Raw genomic sequence first — 17129 nt, 5'->3', positions numbered from 1 at the left:
CTCCACTGTCCCCTGGACCATGGGGATTCCCACAAGTCCCCATGTGTATGCAGGGTTGCTTCTGAGCCTGGATCCAGGGCCACAGAGGCTGCTGTGGGTGAGCACCCAGGCCAGCATTTCCTGGAGCCAGGGTGGTCCTGCCTGTAGCATCTCTGCCCTGGCAGAAACCACCTTATCATTCCCATCCTAAATGTATTCATTCTGCTTCCTGTTAAAGCAGAGATGCGTTTCAAATGAAATTTCACATGGGAATGTTTTCCGTGCCAGATTCCACATCATCTTCCCCTGTTTCTCTATTTCCATTACATTAAAGGAGACAGATATTTGCATAGGATGTTTTTCTCATTTGGAGAGCTACTAGCTGCAGACAAAAGCAGTTAGAAAGTGGGCCATCTCACTGCTCCATGCAGTTGCCTACCATAAGGAAAACAGCCAGTATTTTAGCAATATTTACTTACACAATTATTGAGGATTATTTCTTAATTTATAATTTATTGAGAAAAGCAAGCTTGTATTGGTAACTCTGGTTCTCCAGGGAGAAAAGGTGAGACAACCCAGTTGGGTGACTTTTCTGGTGACATAAGGAAGCCCTGCTTGCCCTCTACAGCCTCTACAGCCAGCCCTTGGAAGAGCTGAACTCACTGTGCCTCTTGTTGCTGCTGAGTGAGGGCCATGAGTGATGCTGCAAAAAAAGGAGCAGAGAAAAGGCAGCAGCTGCTCTGAAGGCACCTCAGGGGCTTTCAGGTCTCAGTGGGAATTAAGATGTCACCAGCAAGAAAATAGGGCATCAGAATGGCATTTTGGACCTTTTTGTGTTTAGAAATGGTCAAGGCTGACCTTCCTTAGGAAATGGGTCTGGTTTAACCTCAATGCCTGGACACAGTGTCCCCATAATCCATCCACTGGGCAGCCTGTCCCACCCAGGTGCCTGAAGGGGTGAGGGGCTGTGCATAGTGATGGCCAATCCACTTCCTGACATTAAGGCATGATTTTCCTGGTACCTTGCTTATTTTGCTCCACATCCAGCAAAAGCCAAGCTGGCTTGTCTAAAGCTTTTTCCTTTCACCATCCATAATGGCATTCACCCTCTTTGGAAGCTGGGACTCTATTTTCTCTCTTCAGTTCAGATGTTGTCAGGAATGGCCACAGATTGCACCACAGATTGCTCACTGTGTTTTAGTGACTCACAGGAACTGACAGACTTGCCCTTGAAGTGCTTATCCTTATTTTGGACCATGTTACCTTTGCCTACAGCCTGCCCTTCTTTTTGCCCATAGAAATGCAGGGAATTTTTGAACACATCAGCAACTGTGTTTGCCACCATGGAATGCCAAGAAAGTGACTATGTTTTTAACTGCCCCCTTCTTAAGCAAAGATATACTGGATTAAATTTTTTGCTAATAAATTTCTGATTAAGGCTAATCCTATTAGGGAATATGCAGTTAGAAAGTTCTGAATTTACTTAAATCTACACCTTCATACGTTTTCTTGGCTGACTCATACAGCACTTTCCAAATATCTTCTAACAGATCTCACTTAGGGTTAAACTGAAATTTCCATTGTAAGGTGGAAATCCAGATATCCATATTATTAAGGAATTAGGCACTTAAATTGCATATTAATTTCTCCCTAAAGATACTAATTCAGGTAATATCTAGCAATGCAGGCAATTTTTGAAAACAGTATTTTCATTTGGAAAAATCAGTTCTAATTGAATGAAATTCTACGTTATTGTCTTATATTTCAATTAATTCTATTATGTGTTGTCAACAGAGTTTCTGGCCTAATGCTGTTTGGGGTTTTTTGACTGTTTGTTGAGTGAGGTCTGAAGCAAAGGAATGCCAAACTGCAAGACACAAAGAAAGGGTAAGACAGCAAGTTCTGTGCATTTTGTCTTTCTTTACTCACCTTATTTTCAGTGTTAATGGTGAAGACAGTGTCCCTTTGGTTCAGAAGTTTACAGGAGTATGCAATGTTAATTGCTGTCTCCTGTTTGTCTCCTGTCAACACCCAAATTTTTATCCCAGCTTCTCGGAGAGACACAATAGTGTCAGGAACTCCATCCTGCAGACGATCTTCAATCCCTGTTGCTCCTGGGCAAACAGGAAAAGAAAAGAAAAATTTTTATTTTTCTTGGAAATCAAGTTACTGTTTCCTTGTTTAAAAAAGCTCTTTGCTTTCCAGTTGTGCTCCTGAACTTATTGAAAATTGAACCAAGGTTTTGTCCAAGAAATAAACACACAAGCACATGATCTGCATTTGGATTAAGGTCTGAATGTGTCAACAATCAAGTTCTGCCTCTTCATTTTACTCATTGCAAGAACAATGCATTTCATTTCTTCCTAATAATCCAAAGTGACAATGTGCTGGCAGAGGAATCACACCACATGCATTTTAAAAATGCTGCATTAAGTCCCATCAAAACAACCAGAAAAGATGAACTTTGACTGTTTAAATGAATGCTGTCCCCATTGTCAAGTCAGGTGCTTCAGCCATCAAAGGCAGAAGAAACAGTACAGTACATTTTCTTTTTGAACATGTACAAACTTAGGAGCAGATGCCAACACTCATCCTGATGATGCTGGGAAATCACCATCTGAATGTTACAATACTCCTTATCCCTTCCACTAGAGGTCAGTTTGAAGATGCTGTAACTGTGGCACATTAAAGATAGATATTGATTTAGGCTAAGGGAACACTTTTTGCAAATTAAAGTGTGAAAGCACATAGAGCCTTAGTAATTGGCAAAGGTAACAGATTCTGACAAGATCTACATTACCTCTTATGTGGTCTGCTTATGGCATTTACCATTATTATTCTAATTTTTTAAATCACTGCAGAGATTATGAGAAGCCATAATGCAAGTTATTACTTGCAATTGCAGAAATTTAACCAAGTACAATTGGGCACAAATTATAGTCAGAAGAAATTGAGACTGAGACAACTCCAAAAATCAGAGTCGTAAAGAACAAAATGTTTGCAAACAGAACGGAAAGCACTGAAGTGCTCCATAATTTAACAGGATGATGTTGTTAGATATGACAGTAATGAATGATGCAGAAATGTCAATCAATGTAAGTTTTAATGCTAAATGTCTTTTTACGAAGTGCACAAAGCAAGCACAACAATGCAACAACAGCAGGAACTCAGTAGCAAAACACCTACATGTTTAAGTTACTGGATTTTATAATACAGTTCAAATACCAAAATTCCCTTGGAATTTGTGCTCAAAACTGAAGTTAATTTATAGTATTTTATAAGTTTATCTAAGGATGTGGACACAATTGAATTGTAGGAACTTCATTATCTACTATGTCAGCTGAGCCACAGTAAGAGCTGATGTGCATGTCCTTTGCTTGGGTCACACAATAGTTCCAGTACACTTTTCAAAGATACTGCTGCCCAAAGTACATGAGAACTTGTATAGTCACTATCATTGGATTTTATCTCCCTAGTCTGGAGATTTCCAAACCACAGAGGAAGTCTTTTAGATATAAATTAGTATAAGCTGTTGTCTGTCTCCCTGCCAAGACTATCACAGGAGAGCAAGTGATACTTCATGCAATGACAATTCTTATTTTTAGCTACCCAGCAGGGTGAGTTTGGTCTCCAGATGCTGTGCTGTCTCTATTAACAGCTCCTCTCTGTTGTCAATAGCAGCTTCTGCCTCCCGACGAAAATTGGCCCATTTTTGAAAGTCATCTTCATTCAAGACCTGCATAACACAATTTAAACAGCACTTATTTGAAATTTAAATAAGAGAGAAATCCAACATTCTGGATCACAGAGACTTAACTCCTATCCACACTGGTAAAGTACTGTGTCATCTTTAAAATAATGCTGACTTTTCCAAGAGAAAACTGCAAAAACAAATAGTTTGTACAAAAAGATGACGCAGAGAAACTCTTGCTCACACAACTCTTGCTTAGCTGAGAGCACACAGGTTCTGAGGGCTGATCTACATTTCTACAGAGCTTGAATATGATCTATTTGTTGCACATTGACAACCTCTGTATGAAAGTATGACACTAAGATACACTAACTCAGGCTGAGAGCAAGATTTTTGAAAGCTGAATGCCAAGCAAAAGAGAAGAAGGTTGGCTGCTCTGCAGACTCTTTGTTTCTTTCTTGGGAGCCCTGTAGAGTAGGCCAGCTAGAGTTACTATAGGAGAAACAGAAATAAATGTTTTGAGACTGACTAGCAATCCATCATTTGGTCACATTGAGGAAAAAGAGGGAAAAAAGACTCCAGACAAGGCAAATAGAGGGACAAAAAGATGGGCTATATCTGGCTGGCTGTCTGAAGCAGAATTATAACCACTATATTTTTCTAGTAATTCTGTTGACATGTACAGGAGCTGGTGCTCTCCCACCTTCTTAGCTATGCACAGAGTTCTCAGTCCATCACGGGAATAGTAATCCAAATGCTTCTGTGTTCTTTCTTTTATTCTTTTCAGTCTCCTCTCTGTGCTAATGTCACCTGTGAAACACAAGGAAAAGATTCCATATTTTAAGCACAGATAATTTTCTATCTAACGGCCTAAGATTAAAATAGAGTGGGCATTAGAGAAAAGTGGATTCCATTATAATACCAACTTCTTTGAAAGATCAAAAATGTTGGCCATGCAGAAGCTGAAATCTTGCTAAAAATTCTTTTTTCCTTTATGATAACTACTTGTGTTTTTGTTTGTTAATATAATAGCAAGCTTGCTGACAACCTGGAAAACAATTGTCAGGCCCTTATTGACAGTATTATTGCAGAATACTCAATCCACATGAGTTAGTGTTATCACTGAATTTTACTTCTCCCATTCCATATTCCATAAGTTAAATAAATACCTCAGTTCTGCAAGATCAGATCAAAAACTAGAGAAAGCTTATTCTTTTTTTTTTTTATACTTCTAATACCTAGATATAATATTTCCTGCATAAAAGACTACTGCAAACTTCTTTGTGAGGAAACACAACAGAAACACTCCCTGGCTAATTACCTTTGCCAGAGTCATCCAGCAGGTCCATTATCACAGAGTCAGCACCTTTTGTGTAGACAACAATCTCCTTGGTTAGAGGGTGTCTCACCACTACAGACATCCTTTTCCTGACTGAGTCAAACCCCAGAGTGCAGAGGATGTCAAAGGTCAGGAGTGTCCCCTGTGGCAGCTGCACTGTGACCTGCTCGGGTGTCCGGGACACGAGGATGAAGCTGTAGGCCTGGGCAGCATAGACAAGGGCTGCCTCATCTGGGCTCTCAGCCTCGTAACAAAAGTCTGTTGGCAGAGAACTGTTAGCTGCAGACCTAAAAACTTCCTCCAAGGAGGCAGTGCCAATATCTGTGCTGGCCTTGTCCTGGAGTTCCTGGCCTCTGCTGCTGGCAGAGCAGTCATTCTCATCATCACAGCCCTCCAGCACTGCAAGAGGCTCCTCGGTGTTCTTTGCACTGAAACTGGCACCAAGCTGTGAACTAGACTGAGACGATGAAAAAGATTGGCTAAGGCTTGCTAATTTTAGCCTTTGAAATATCTGATGAATTTTCTCCAGGGTGATTCCTGAAGGTTTCATTGGTGGTGGGATTGTGACCTAGAAAAATGAGAAAAAACGAGGTTAAAAATAAACAAATCTGAACTTCAAGAACCTTCTCAAAACCTCCCTCAACTCTTCTGCATCTAAATGACAATAATAATAACAACTGCAACTTCCCCTTTTCCCCTTTCCTGCCATTTAACTGTGGTGGAAGGATTCATATTCATAGAGATGTCATATTCGAGATGGAATCCAAAATTGATGGTGATTTGTATCTCTACCTCTGAAGCAAAGATGTAATTAAGCCCCAGTAGTTCTGTCAATTGCCTGGCAGATCAGAGAAAACCCAGTGTGTTCAACAAACTTCTTCCAGCATATATAATACAAAATCTAAAAGAACAACTGCAGACCCTGTGGTAGCCTTAGCTATTTATCAAACATAAGAAGACAAGCTAAGAAGGGACACACAGGCAGACACACAGGCAGTAGATATTACAGAAAAGGTAAAGGAACTAGAGGACAACTCTCAAACAAACAATTTTTCACCACTTCAGTTTTCACTGAGCACTACTCTATGTTGTTAAATGGAAGCATGATCCATTTTCCTCACGTATTTAAAGTTACATTACCCTTTGTCTTGGCTCAGTAGCTGTGGAGACCAGAACTGTATTGCAAATGGCAAGAGCAAGAAAAAAGTCAGTAAAGGATGAGGAAGTCTTCATATGTATAAAAGGAGAAAGACTTTCAGTCTGGAGGGCAGCTTCTCGCACTCGCCACAACAGCCTGCTGTCAGGAGTCACGTCCTTTTCCTAGAGAAATAGAGAAATTAGGATTATTTTAATTTACCCTTGTTCTCACGGAATAACTGGTGACTTCATAGACTTCTTGAATTTAGACCTAGAAAATTCCCTTTGTACTTAACATCTATGGGAAAAAAGATACTTTTCAAAGAGCTGCACTACTAGATAATTAGAAAGAAACACATCTTCAGAAGGAAGATGATCTCAGAATTTTATTTCTTTTAAGATCTACTAAAAGTCAGAAAAATCTGTACTGTATCCCTTAACTTTGAAACTGCTGAACCCTGAATTAAAGGGCATTCTAGAAAAATGTATAGTTGGGATCTCCCAGTTCATTGTGGGAGTTGATAGTTATTTCAACAGAGAACATTTTGGCTTGATGGTTTAGTTGCAGCAGTGTCACTTTTTGTTTCCAGAGCAGTTTCATTTTGCACCCAGAAAGGGAAGCACTCTCAAACTTTTCTTCTTCAGTTTTTGCAATAAATAAATAAATACAGATGTACTTGTTCCTGAAATGTTTCTCTACTTTTCTGCCACTCTCTTTCTAATCAAACCTAAATTTGCAAGCCAAACTACTTAACAATGTCACTTCCCTACAATTTTAATTTGATGTAGAGCTATGGGTGTATTACTTTTAATAGAAATTTCATGTTATTAGAATCTGGTTTGGATTAAATTCAGGGCCACATTTAACAAGGAATTCCAAATTTAAAAGACGTCTTTGCATGTGCCAACAGTTTTGCATGGCTTCTTTAAGGAACTGCCAAAGTTATTTAGCTGTTTCTAGTTCATCTCAGCTCCTACCCTCACCCCATTCAATCTGGCACAGTTTTCCCAAGTTCAGTAAACATGCAACAGAAGTCACCCAAGCACCTTTTTGGCTGAACTGTGCAGAGCTGAATGTTACATTCCAACTCCTGCTTGCTAAAGTGACAAGCAGTTGTTAAATAATCCTAATAATTGCAAATGAATCTACTGCTCATTTTGCAGCCCAACTGAAATCCAAAGCTGGAACAAGGCTTTTTGCACTTTCCCTGCTGCAGAAAGCTCTGGTTCTTCTAGCTCAGTGTTTTAATGTTTTTTTACTTCCCATACAGGGATGTGTTTGCAGTATTGATGCAGTCCTTTCTCTCAAAAACAAAAACATGCTAAGGATAAGCCAGAATTTTAGTTATCTTCTCAGGTCTCAAAAAGAAGCAGAGGCTGAAAAATTAAAGCTGCTGATTTTAAGAAACCATTTCCCAATGTTGCACTGCAGTGGTTCTGTGGGTGATGGGACTATGCCAATGCTATGCTTTGTACATAGAACAATCCCAAACAGCTTAACAGGACAATTCCAATGAAGAAAACATATGTACAGATACACCTGTCCAAACAGCTGTGTCCAACAGTTATGTTGGGAATTCTATTAAATTTGAAACATGAAAGATTAAAATCTCACCAACACCTTGCACAATTTTTCATCCAGTTTCTTCATGCATTGCCACAATTAGAATGGACATCACAAACACCAAATTATTACATGTGTATCTCAGTCTCTCCTATCTGTCATCATGCCCCTCAATTTCCTTTTCATTTGTCCTCAATGTCTGCTGCAAGTTCTTGTCAAAAGGACAGTACATTCCTGGGCATTTCACTTCAGCAGCAACTTTCTGAACTCAAAAAGTTTCCTCTGGAAATATTGAAAATTGTCAGGCTAATTGTGGCCTCAGAGACAGGTTTTAAAAACAAAACAATAAAAAAATCAATATTTATCAGAACAATTTTTTCGTCTTTTTTTCACATTAAGTTAAAACAGTGCTGACCTGAGTTTTCAGCCTGAACATATATTAAAAACCCTAACCAAGCAAAAAAGAAAACTGAATAAAACAGCACAAATGATAATAATCACTTAAATTTGCCACCTTTTCAATGTTAACAATTTTGCTAGTGAAAATGCTGATATAAAATGGCTACTGCCATTCATTTAAGGTTTTCTCATTAACTCAATTGCATTTCTGCTACTTGATGGCATGAAAACCTGATGACCATGGGACAATGAAAACCTTCATTAAATGTTTCTAATAGCAAGGCACTACTTATTGGAACTATTAAATCTAGAAGGAAATGTACTGTCACTCTCTTAATTCATAAGAACACCTAAAGGTAGAGAGAATAAATGTTAATTTTCTATTGTGTTCCACTGTTGAAAGATGGATTTCTCTTACAAAGCTCTGTCTGCTGAGATACACACAGGTCTGTAAACACACTGTGTATACCAGGAGTACTCAGGATGCTGCAGATTTGTAGCAGAGTAAAAATGCATCAGATAAGGAGATGTAAGTTCCAAAGGGCAGGAACCATAGAGACACTGAAAAAATTTATTATTCCCATTTTATTAATAAGAAATTGGCTCAGGTGGCAAAGAAGGATACTACTATGTCTAATTTAAAGGTCATACAGGGCAGGCTCTGTGCAATATCTAAATGTCTCTTATTTTTACAACATTTTCACAATTGTCACAGGGCATTAAAAAAATTTATCCAGATAGACTGACACATGTGAGCAGCTGAGGCTGGCTATGTCCATAAAAGCAGCTTAATCTTCTTCTACAAAAGAGGCATTTGGTAGTAGTTCCTCAAATATTGCTTTCCAGTTGATTAAAAAAAAATTATAAAAGAAAAAGAAAAGGCCTGGCAGTAAAATGTAATTGGAAAATATAATGGCTAGAAATTTCTTTATCATCCTTCAATAGTCATGACCTAAAAGAAATTTTCAGAAGTCATGACTAATGGGTTCTTAAGAATCCATGGAGATGTACTCAGTAACTCATGAGGTTTGGGCTGGAAAATTCTAGGATAAAAACTTACAGAACTCCCATATTCTAAGAACAGTAGGAGCTCTGAGTGGTACTTTCTACTTACTTGAGGTAAGTAAGGATCTTATAACAACTGCAGGAAATAAAGTTCTGAGAATTCTGCATTTATTAAACTTTTTTTTTTTTTTTTTAAAAAGAAGATTTGGATGGGTTTTCAGGCCTTTAATTTTAATTGGAATTCTAATTTTGAAAGTGAATTATGCTCTTTTAGTGTTCACAAGAGCCTTGTCTGAAATGTCTGTTAAATAACTTTCAAGAAGAGCAGAACAGTCTGATTTAATTAGGCTGTGTGCGAATTTGGGAAGTTTCAGACCCAAATTACAACAGATTCTGCTCCCCCCTGACTGCAGCCTGCATGCTCCAGTCAAGGACTCTGATTCTTTGTCTCTCCCTTCCCCCTCTGTTGCAATAGGACACGAAATAAAGAGGTTTGACTCCAGTCAGAAGGCAGTAGGAATCAGAAGGTTTATTTGCAATCCATTCAGCCCTTTTATAACACACTGTGCTAAAGGCACGTTATTGGTCCATAGGGCTGACACCTCTCCATTGGCTCAGTAACAGAAATAGCAAACAACACCTGCTGGTATGGGAAAGGAATATTGTTTACACAAGGTTGTTTTGGGAGAAAGAAAACTGTTGAAAAGTTTCTCTTGAGAGGAGCTAGAGCTAGCTCAGAAAATATTAAGCCCACAAAACGTCTGATAAATAACTTTCAAGAAAAGCAGAACAGTCTGACTTTAATTAGGCTGTGTGTGAATTTGTGAAGTTTCAGACCTAAATTGCAACAAATTCTGCTCCCCCTGACTGCAGCCTGCATGCTCCAATTGACGACTCCAATTCTTTGTCTCCTCCTTCCCTCCATTAGCTCCAACAAGGCTTGGATTTCTCCTCTCTAGCTATTGGCTTTCCACCACAAAATGCATCAGAAAGGGTAGCTTAGGAGGTGTTAGTCTGCAGGTACTCACGATGGGGCTGCTGAAGGCCACCTGGGACTGGTTGCTGTCACGTCGGCCGACTGACCTGCTCCTCTTGTGGCCCTGGAAACGCGCCCGGGCGCTCTGGCACCTCCTCAGAGGCCTCACGGTGCTGTGCTGGTAAGTGCCAGGTCTCTCAAGGTTCATGGGAGGAAGAGTGAAGTGCTGAAGTTTTGCAAAGTCCTCGTGGTCTAAATCCAGCTCTTTCTGTATTTTCAGTCGCCTGTCTGTAAGAGAAAAATGAAATCTTGTGTCTGATACTTTTTTTTTTTCTCTCATTGTTTGGGAGGAATTCCTTGATCAGTTAAAAAATACCAATCTGGAGACAATTCTATTTTCATCAGCTGGGAAAATCTGACAGGAAAAGAGCTTTATGAAAAGATAAAATAGTGACTAATCTTGAGTGATTTCCAGGCCCAAAACAAGGACATTTTGGAGGTAATATGTACGTGTGTTCGTACTGATGTGCATGAAAGGGACTGCTGGGAGATTCTGAATTTGGAGTGCCTTCATCTTGTTTAAAGGAGGGCAAGATTTGTCTAGTGAAAGCTGAAGAAGGACTTTTATATGAAGATGGACTGAAACAAACTAAACCAAAGCCAAAACATTTCAAAAGCCGTCACCAGAAAAATTTCATTGTCCACAGCAGTTTATGGCAATTGCCACTGTTACCATTGCAAGAAAATAAAAATGAGTTTTCAAAGTGATCTGTCACTTTCATGGGCTTCTCTTAATGTTTTGTCTCTTCAGCTGCTTTTTGCAGTTGGAACAGGAGAGCGAAATATGGTAATTCACAAATTTGCTAATTTTCAGTCACAGAACACAAACATCTTTTTGGCAGCTGCTTGCCAGCTTAACAGGATCCTTTCTGTTACATAGAGCATGAAAGTAATGACGAAGAAGGGGCTGAGTCAACACCATCAATTCGGAGCACCGAGTGCCAAGATCCTTCAGATCCAGACTGCAGCCAGGATCCACTACAGAATCCTGTATTTTTCTTATCAGTCAGAAGTGTACATTTACATATTCACAGAAATGACTTTTGGACCCACTGAGTTTAACTAATATCAGTTTGTGAGCTTATAAAAGGTTGTGTGGTGTTCATTCAGAAATGAAAGAGAAAATGTTCTCTTTGCGTGCTCTTTGAATTCAGGGCAAATCCTGGAGGTGCCTGCAGAGGGATCTGGAAAAGCTTTCCCATCTGACTTCTGAATAATTTAAAATGCCTTCACTTTTGTGACTCTCTGTAACAGCAGTCCCTCACAAAATAGTGACTATTCCACAAAACTCTACATTCAATCAGAGGGCTCAGTATTTTTAGGGTATTAATATTTAAATTAATTAACATTTAATTGTTCAGACAAAAAAAGCAAGTATAAAAAAGTGTCTCTCACCATTTTCCTGATGGGAAAACTCAATTCCATCAACAGTACAGCGTCGGAATACCATTTTGTTTTCTGTGAGTGTCCCAGTTTTGTCTGAGAAGATATACTGGATTTGTCCAAGGTCTTCAGTAATAGTGAGGGCACGGCACTCAATGGGCAAATCTGCTTCTTCATCATACAGGTCAATGTCGTTGTGAATTAAGAAGACTTGGCCCAGCTTGACCAACTCAATTGACACATAAAGAGATACGGGGATTAAAATCTGAAAGAGAATTTAAATTCTCAGTGAGGGGTGAGATAAATTTCACTGCTTTCTACTGGCAATGTCCAGGCACACGTATACTAATGATTTCCAAAGAAATAGTTCTTCCTGTAGAGAAGATTCTTCCAATGGACACATATTGTGGGACTGATGAATAAGTCAGGGGTGAAAAGAAATCTGGTTAACAATAGCAATGGAGAAACAGGGATAATAAGTGGCCAACTTCAGACTAAATTCCTAGAGTAATAAATTCAAAGGTGGGTCTTTCAGAGCATGCCGTTACAAGGCACATTTTCTGGACATAGGATCATGCTTGCTCTTACCCTTCTGAAATGCTGAAAGGATGGACTAGCACAGAGTAACTCTTAGTGCAGAAAAGTTTCACAAACTATTACTTTGCACACAACAAGCTTCCTTGCCCTGAAATAATAATGAACTCATAAGATGCACAAATATTCTGTTTCAGTAATGAAGAATAATCCCCCAAGGAATCTCTGAGCAGCTCTGAAAGTTATATTCAGATTTTTTCCTAATAAAGAAATTCTGTCCACTTAAATCTCAGCACTGACATCAAGAAATTGGAAAAGTAAATGTAACTTTTTCCTCACCCAATAAAATATTCTTTCCCAATTAGGCTTAATCACACTCAGGTATACAGGTATCCTACTTCTAATTTAGCTTCTTTCCTAGACCAGATGAACCATACCTAGTTATTATTCCCCACTGGCAAATTGGCCATTTTTGTTTCACTGTTTTTCTAAGATGTTAAGTGGCCTTCTTATTTTGGAATTCTGGATATTGGAAGGAAAAAAACCCAAAAACCCCCTGACATTTGGATGTAACTATCTTCTTTATTGCATCTGCTAGATATTCTGAATTAACGATATTATCCATGTGACTCCTATCTATACCCTTGTGGGGTGTCAGTAGCAAGAAAAAAATCTGCAGTTAGAAAGAAAAGAAAAAAGAAGCATTATTTCACACTTGGATGATTTAAAACACTCCTAGCAATATTTTCAAATAGGATTAAGAAGGCTCTGCACAGCTATTAGTTGATATTAATTGTTCATTAGTGATTATACTCAATTTTGAGTAGCTTCTTCCTTAGAGGTAACAGAGAGGGTTTTGTCTTTTACCTGCAACAGGATTATCATCGTCAGGAACATGTAGAAACCAGCAAGAACTGGAGAGGGAAAATTGCCATTGCTATCTGGAACATCATAAGGTGGGTGCTCTGAGAAGTTTCCTGTCCAAATGCCATGCCCTGGGAATGAGATACAAGATTGAAATCAGCTGAGCAGTGAAGTGAGTGACAAAGCTTCTGAAATGTGCAGACGTGCACTGCTCTGCTAATAAAACAGAGAGAGCATTTCCAAAATAATGCTGCAAATCTTTTGGAGAATGCAAAGCACCTGCAGAGCTCTGTAGCACATGCACAGAATTGACATCCTAGTGAGAAATAAGTATTCAGGGATATTTTCATTGACCTCTGCTTCATCAGGTGTTTCCCATGGCTCTTTTCTCTGCACAGATCTTTTCTCATTTTGTGTTTCCCTGCTGGAAGACTCTATCACCTATCCATAAAAATCCTCAGTGCTGAAGATTCTCCTTCACAGAAATAAACTTTAGAATATTTGTCTATATAGAACCTAAAATATTATTTCTTATTCTCCCTGACCATTCTTGATTTCAATCTATCTTTGTTAGGAGTTGAAAAACCCCCTAAATTCAGTCTGGGCAACTCATCTTTACATTCCTTCAATTAAATAATATCTCAAACTGCTTCTTTCTCTGTGTTTTACATACCAGTAGATATCATTGCACTGCTGCAACAAAGCCTCTGTTCCAGGACTTAACAACATCCCATCACAACTGCTTTACCACTTTCCATACTGTCCTTATTGAAATAAACTTTTGTCAAAGAGGTTACTAAATTTACAGCATCAGAAGCTCCCCACTGAGCTAAGGCAAACAATCTGGTTTCCCTCATTGCATTATTTGTCCAGATGTTAAAAACCTCTATCAATCCACTTCAGAGCTCAAATAAAACTTCCATTAACACTAGTTAACCAAGCAGTTATTTTGCAGCATCTGCCTACTAAAATGCTGCCAAAAATATTCAAATTATTTCAGCAATGCTCTTTGGCTGCTTCAGACCACAGTCACTTCTGAACAAGGGCAACTCTACTCTATAGGTCACTTCTTACCCCAGTTTATCACTGTGTGCAAGAACAGTCCTGATAACTGATCTACCAGTGATACTTTATTCCTAGAACTCTACATTCAGACAAGGCTGCAAAGCAAGAACTCATGGCAGAGCCTCTGGACATTTTGGATGGATGAAAGATAATGGACTTTTCACTCTTTTATATGTTTCACTTAGACTATGAATTTTTTTTTAACCTGAGCAGATAAATTATTTTTAAATGCTGATTTTTTAAATCTGATACTTCTTTTAATCTTAAATTGAAGGACTTTATTACTCAAGAGCCCCTACACACCAGATAAGGCAAGTCTCTAAATCCACATGACAGCAGCCAGGGAACAAGGAAAATAAAATCTCTCCCTCACACAGAGCTCAGTTGTGAAACTGAAATCCCATTTCGGTGCTGAAAAGGCCCCCACTGCAACATGAAGCAGTAAAACTAAAGAAGTGATCAAGTCAGTTCAATTGTTCACCTCTTTTGGATGGTCCTTACTTCCCATGGTATTACACTTGATGACTGACTGGAGTGCCACATCACATATCTCCAGGGCAGGCTCAGGAAAACCTGATTTGACTGTCCCTTAATCAGAGCAGTAGCACTAAGCAAGTTCTCACTGAAACAAAATCCATTAAAAGAAAAAGGGGCTCTTGGGAGCCCCTGTTATCTCTTTAAAGCATTGCCCCCTTCAAAAGTCAGTAGACTTAAAATTTGGTCCTTTGCTCCAAATGATGAGATCCTATTCTGGATCCCTGCCTGGGACAGATTGCAGTGGGAGCTGGAAGGAAGCAGGTGCTTACATGCAGTGAAATGACCTTTTTGAGATTATCAATCCAGTAAACTCCACTCAGTTAACAAACACCAGCTACTAAATTCGCATGTGCTCACCTGCAAGGACGCCAGAAAAATGCAGGCTATTCCAATGTAAGCAATTATTCCATTTCACAGCCTGATATAAAGGGGCTTTTGAGAAGGAAGGAAGCCGTGGAGGATGTAAACTGAATGAATTAGTTACGAGCAGCTCATGGGTTCTAAATTGTGTGTCTCTGTTTAAGATAACTCCCAAACATATTAGAGGAAGACACCAGTGAAATGAAAGTAAAGCAAAATCATTTTACTTTTGCTCTTATGCACCAGGAACAAACACCCCCTCAGGAAGGAAGGAAGAGCTCAGCTGACAAATATCAATTCTTACAATGCAGTCACAGAATGGCTTTCTCTAGTTTTACATGTATTATGCCATGGTGGGGATGAATCCTATCTCATTTATAGCCATGTTTCCTTCATCTGAATTACTCAGATTTGCCATTTTAACTCACCTATTGGAAAGACCAAGGAGCATGAAGACCTCAAGAGCATTCAGTTGTAGATCTCACTCATGTCAATAACATCAATTTTAATCACCATTTAGGAAAAAGATTTTTGTCAACGCTTCATACCTACAGCTCCAACAAGGCACATCACAAACAGGAGTCCCACACATAAGAAAATATCCATATTCATCCTCTGCTCAATCCTGCTGCGCTTGTAACGGGGACCTCTGTTATTTAGCATGGCCTTTGTTTCGTGACCTTCAAAACACAAATGAATATTATCATGTTTATGTAATAATTTGGTTTGGTTTTTTAAAAAGTATTCTTTCCTTAGATGAGAGCAGGATGACTGATGTTGACATTCAGAACTTTTCTTGTCCATCTTCCTATTTGACTGACTATATCTGAGACTAAATCTTGAAGTTAACCAAAAACCTCCATTATATCACAGGTTTCAGCTCTCATATACATTTTTCTGTCTCAATAACAGCAGATTTAGTAGGATCATAAGGTTTGTATAAATTATCAAAAGCCAAATATCCATGAGAAGAAAAAGAAAATGAACAATAGTATTATAGTTTTGCATTTTATGAACAAATTGTTTAGGTGATATACAGATTCCTGAAAATAACATTTGAATATTTTTCAGAAGCAATTCGAAAGCCACTAGATACATTTTGTATATTAAATAGAATTCAACAAGTCAGTGAAAACCAATAATATTTAGCTTTTCACTATTTGGTTGTAAAGTGCTGACAAAACAGTAGGATGAGAAATAAAAAACCCCCAATCCTTAAACTTAGTGAGTTAGAATTGAGCTGCTATACTACTAATGAAAAAAGAGGAGTGCTACAAGAAGTCAAGAAGCAGAAATTACTTTTTCAATTCCATTAATGTTATCTAAAATGTGGCTCCACAACAGGGATATCTGGACACCATCTGTTGTTATACTGAATGGTATCTTTTATGTTTATTTCTACAGTCCCTTTCCCTGAAAATACAGACCCTTCAGACTTGTATTTAGCTTTCATTTGTATGTGCATGATGTGTGCAACAAGGACTGTTTTCCAAGCTGCGTTTTAGCTTTCTCTAGGGAAGTGATTTAACCCAAAAATGGAGTCAGGTGCAGTTCAATCACACCTGCTGGATTCATTCCAGGTGTACATCAGCAGTTATTAATTAAGAAGAGAGCTAGAGAGAAAATTACTCTCCAGCCTTATGTTCAGGACATTCACTCAAGAGCTGCAGCTCCTGGCTTACTATTCCAATGAATACCTAATTATTTGCACAACCTGTAGCTGTGTCAGAGGGACCAATTTATACCACCAGTGCTCCTGCCTTTCCAACTCACTCATAAGTACAAACCCTCTTGTTCCACTTAGGCAGGTGTTCAGTGTACAGCTTGTGGAGCAGGAGATGTGTGTTCACTCCCATATAGGCAGAGCTGGGAACAAACCCTAATCCTTCCCTTTGGAGAACAAAAATCTCTTAACCATCAGTCTCCACTGAAGGTGAGGGCACCGCTGTTTGCATTTCTGTTCCTCCAGCAGCTGCATGAATCTTATTCCTCAATTTTCTTTCATGTCAGGCGTAATGGAATGCTTTGTATTTAAATAAAAACAAGCCAAAGCCCTCGAATCCCTCCCAGAAAACCCTCAAGGAAATGTTGATGAATTTATTTCAGGAAGAAATTGTGATGAAATTCTTTCAAATATCAGTTCTACCATTCCTTTCCACTTCAGGTGATCATCAGGAAAAGGACACTTCTACAACACAGTTATCACTGTGTAAGGAACACAAAATCAGAAATATGA

General features: G+C 38.8%; 1 protein-coding gene across 1 annotated transcript in view; it reads right to left on the bottom strand.

The window, feature by feature from the left end:
* Window positions 1–17129, bottom strand: part of ATP10B (ATPase phospholipid transporting 10B (putative)) — a gene marked incomplete at both ends in the record, with an annotated part of 48270 nt that overhangs the window by 11217 nt on the left and 19924 nt on the right. Inside the window, 8 exons of the mRNA XM_083871513.1 lie at window positions 1909–2093; window positions 3589–3715; window positions 4374–4480; window positions 4992–5577; window positions 10143–10378; window positions 11546–11798; window positions 12935–13062; window positions 15442–15573. Coding sequence (XP_083727639.1) covers window positions 1909–2093; window positions 3589–3715; window positions 4374–4480; window positions 4992–5577; window positions 10143–10378; window positions 11546–11798; window positions 12935–13062; window positions 15442–15573 — 1754 coding nt within the window. The remainder of the gene's footprint in view (window positions 1–1908; window positions 2094–3588; window positions 3716–4373; window positions 4481–4991; window positions 5578–10142; window positions 10379–11545; window positions 11799–12934; window positions 13063–15441; window positions 15574–17129) is intronic.

This window comes from Zosterops lateralis (assembly GCF_965231275.1).
Source record: "Zosterops lateralis genome assembly, chromosome: 14".
Classification (NCBI taxonomy): Eukaryota; Metazoa; Chordata; class Aves; order Passeriformes; family Zosteropidae; genus Zosterops; species Zosterops lateralis.
This window is presented reverse-complemented; position numbering and strand designations above follow the sequence as displayed.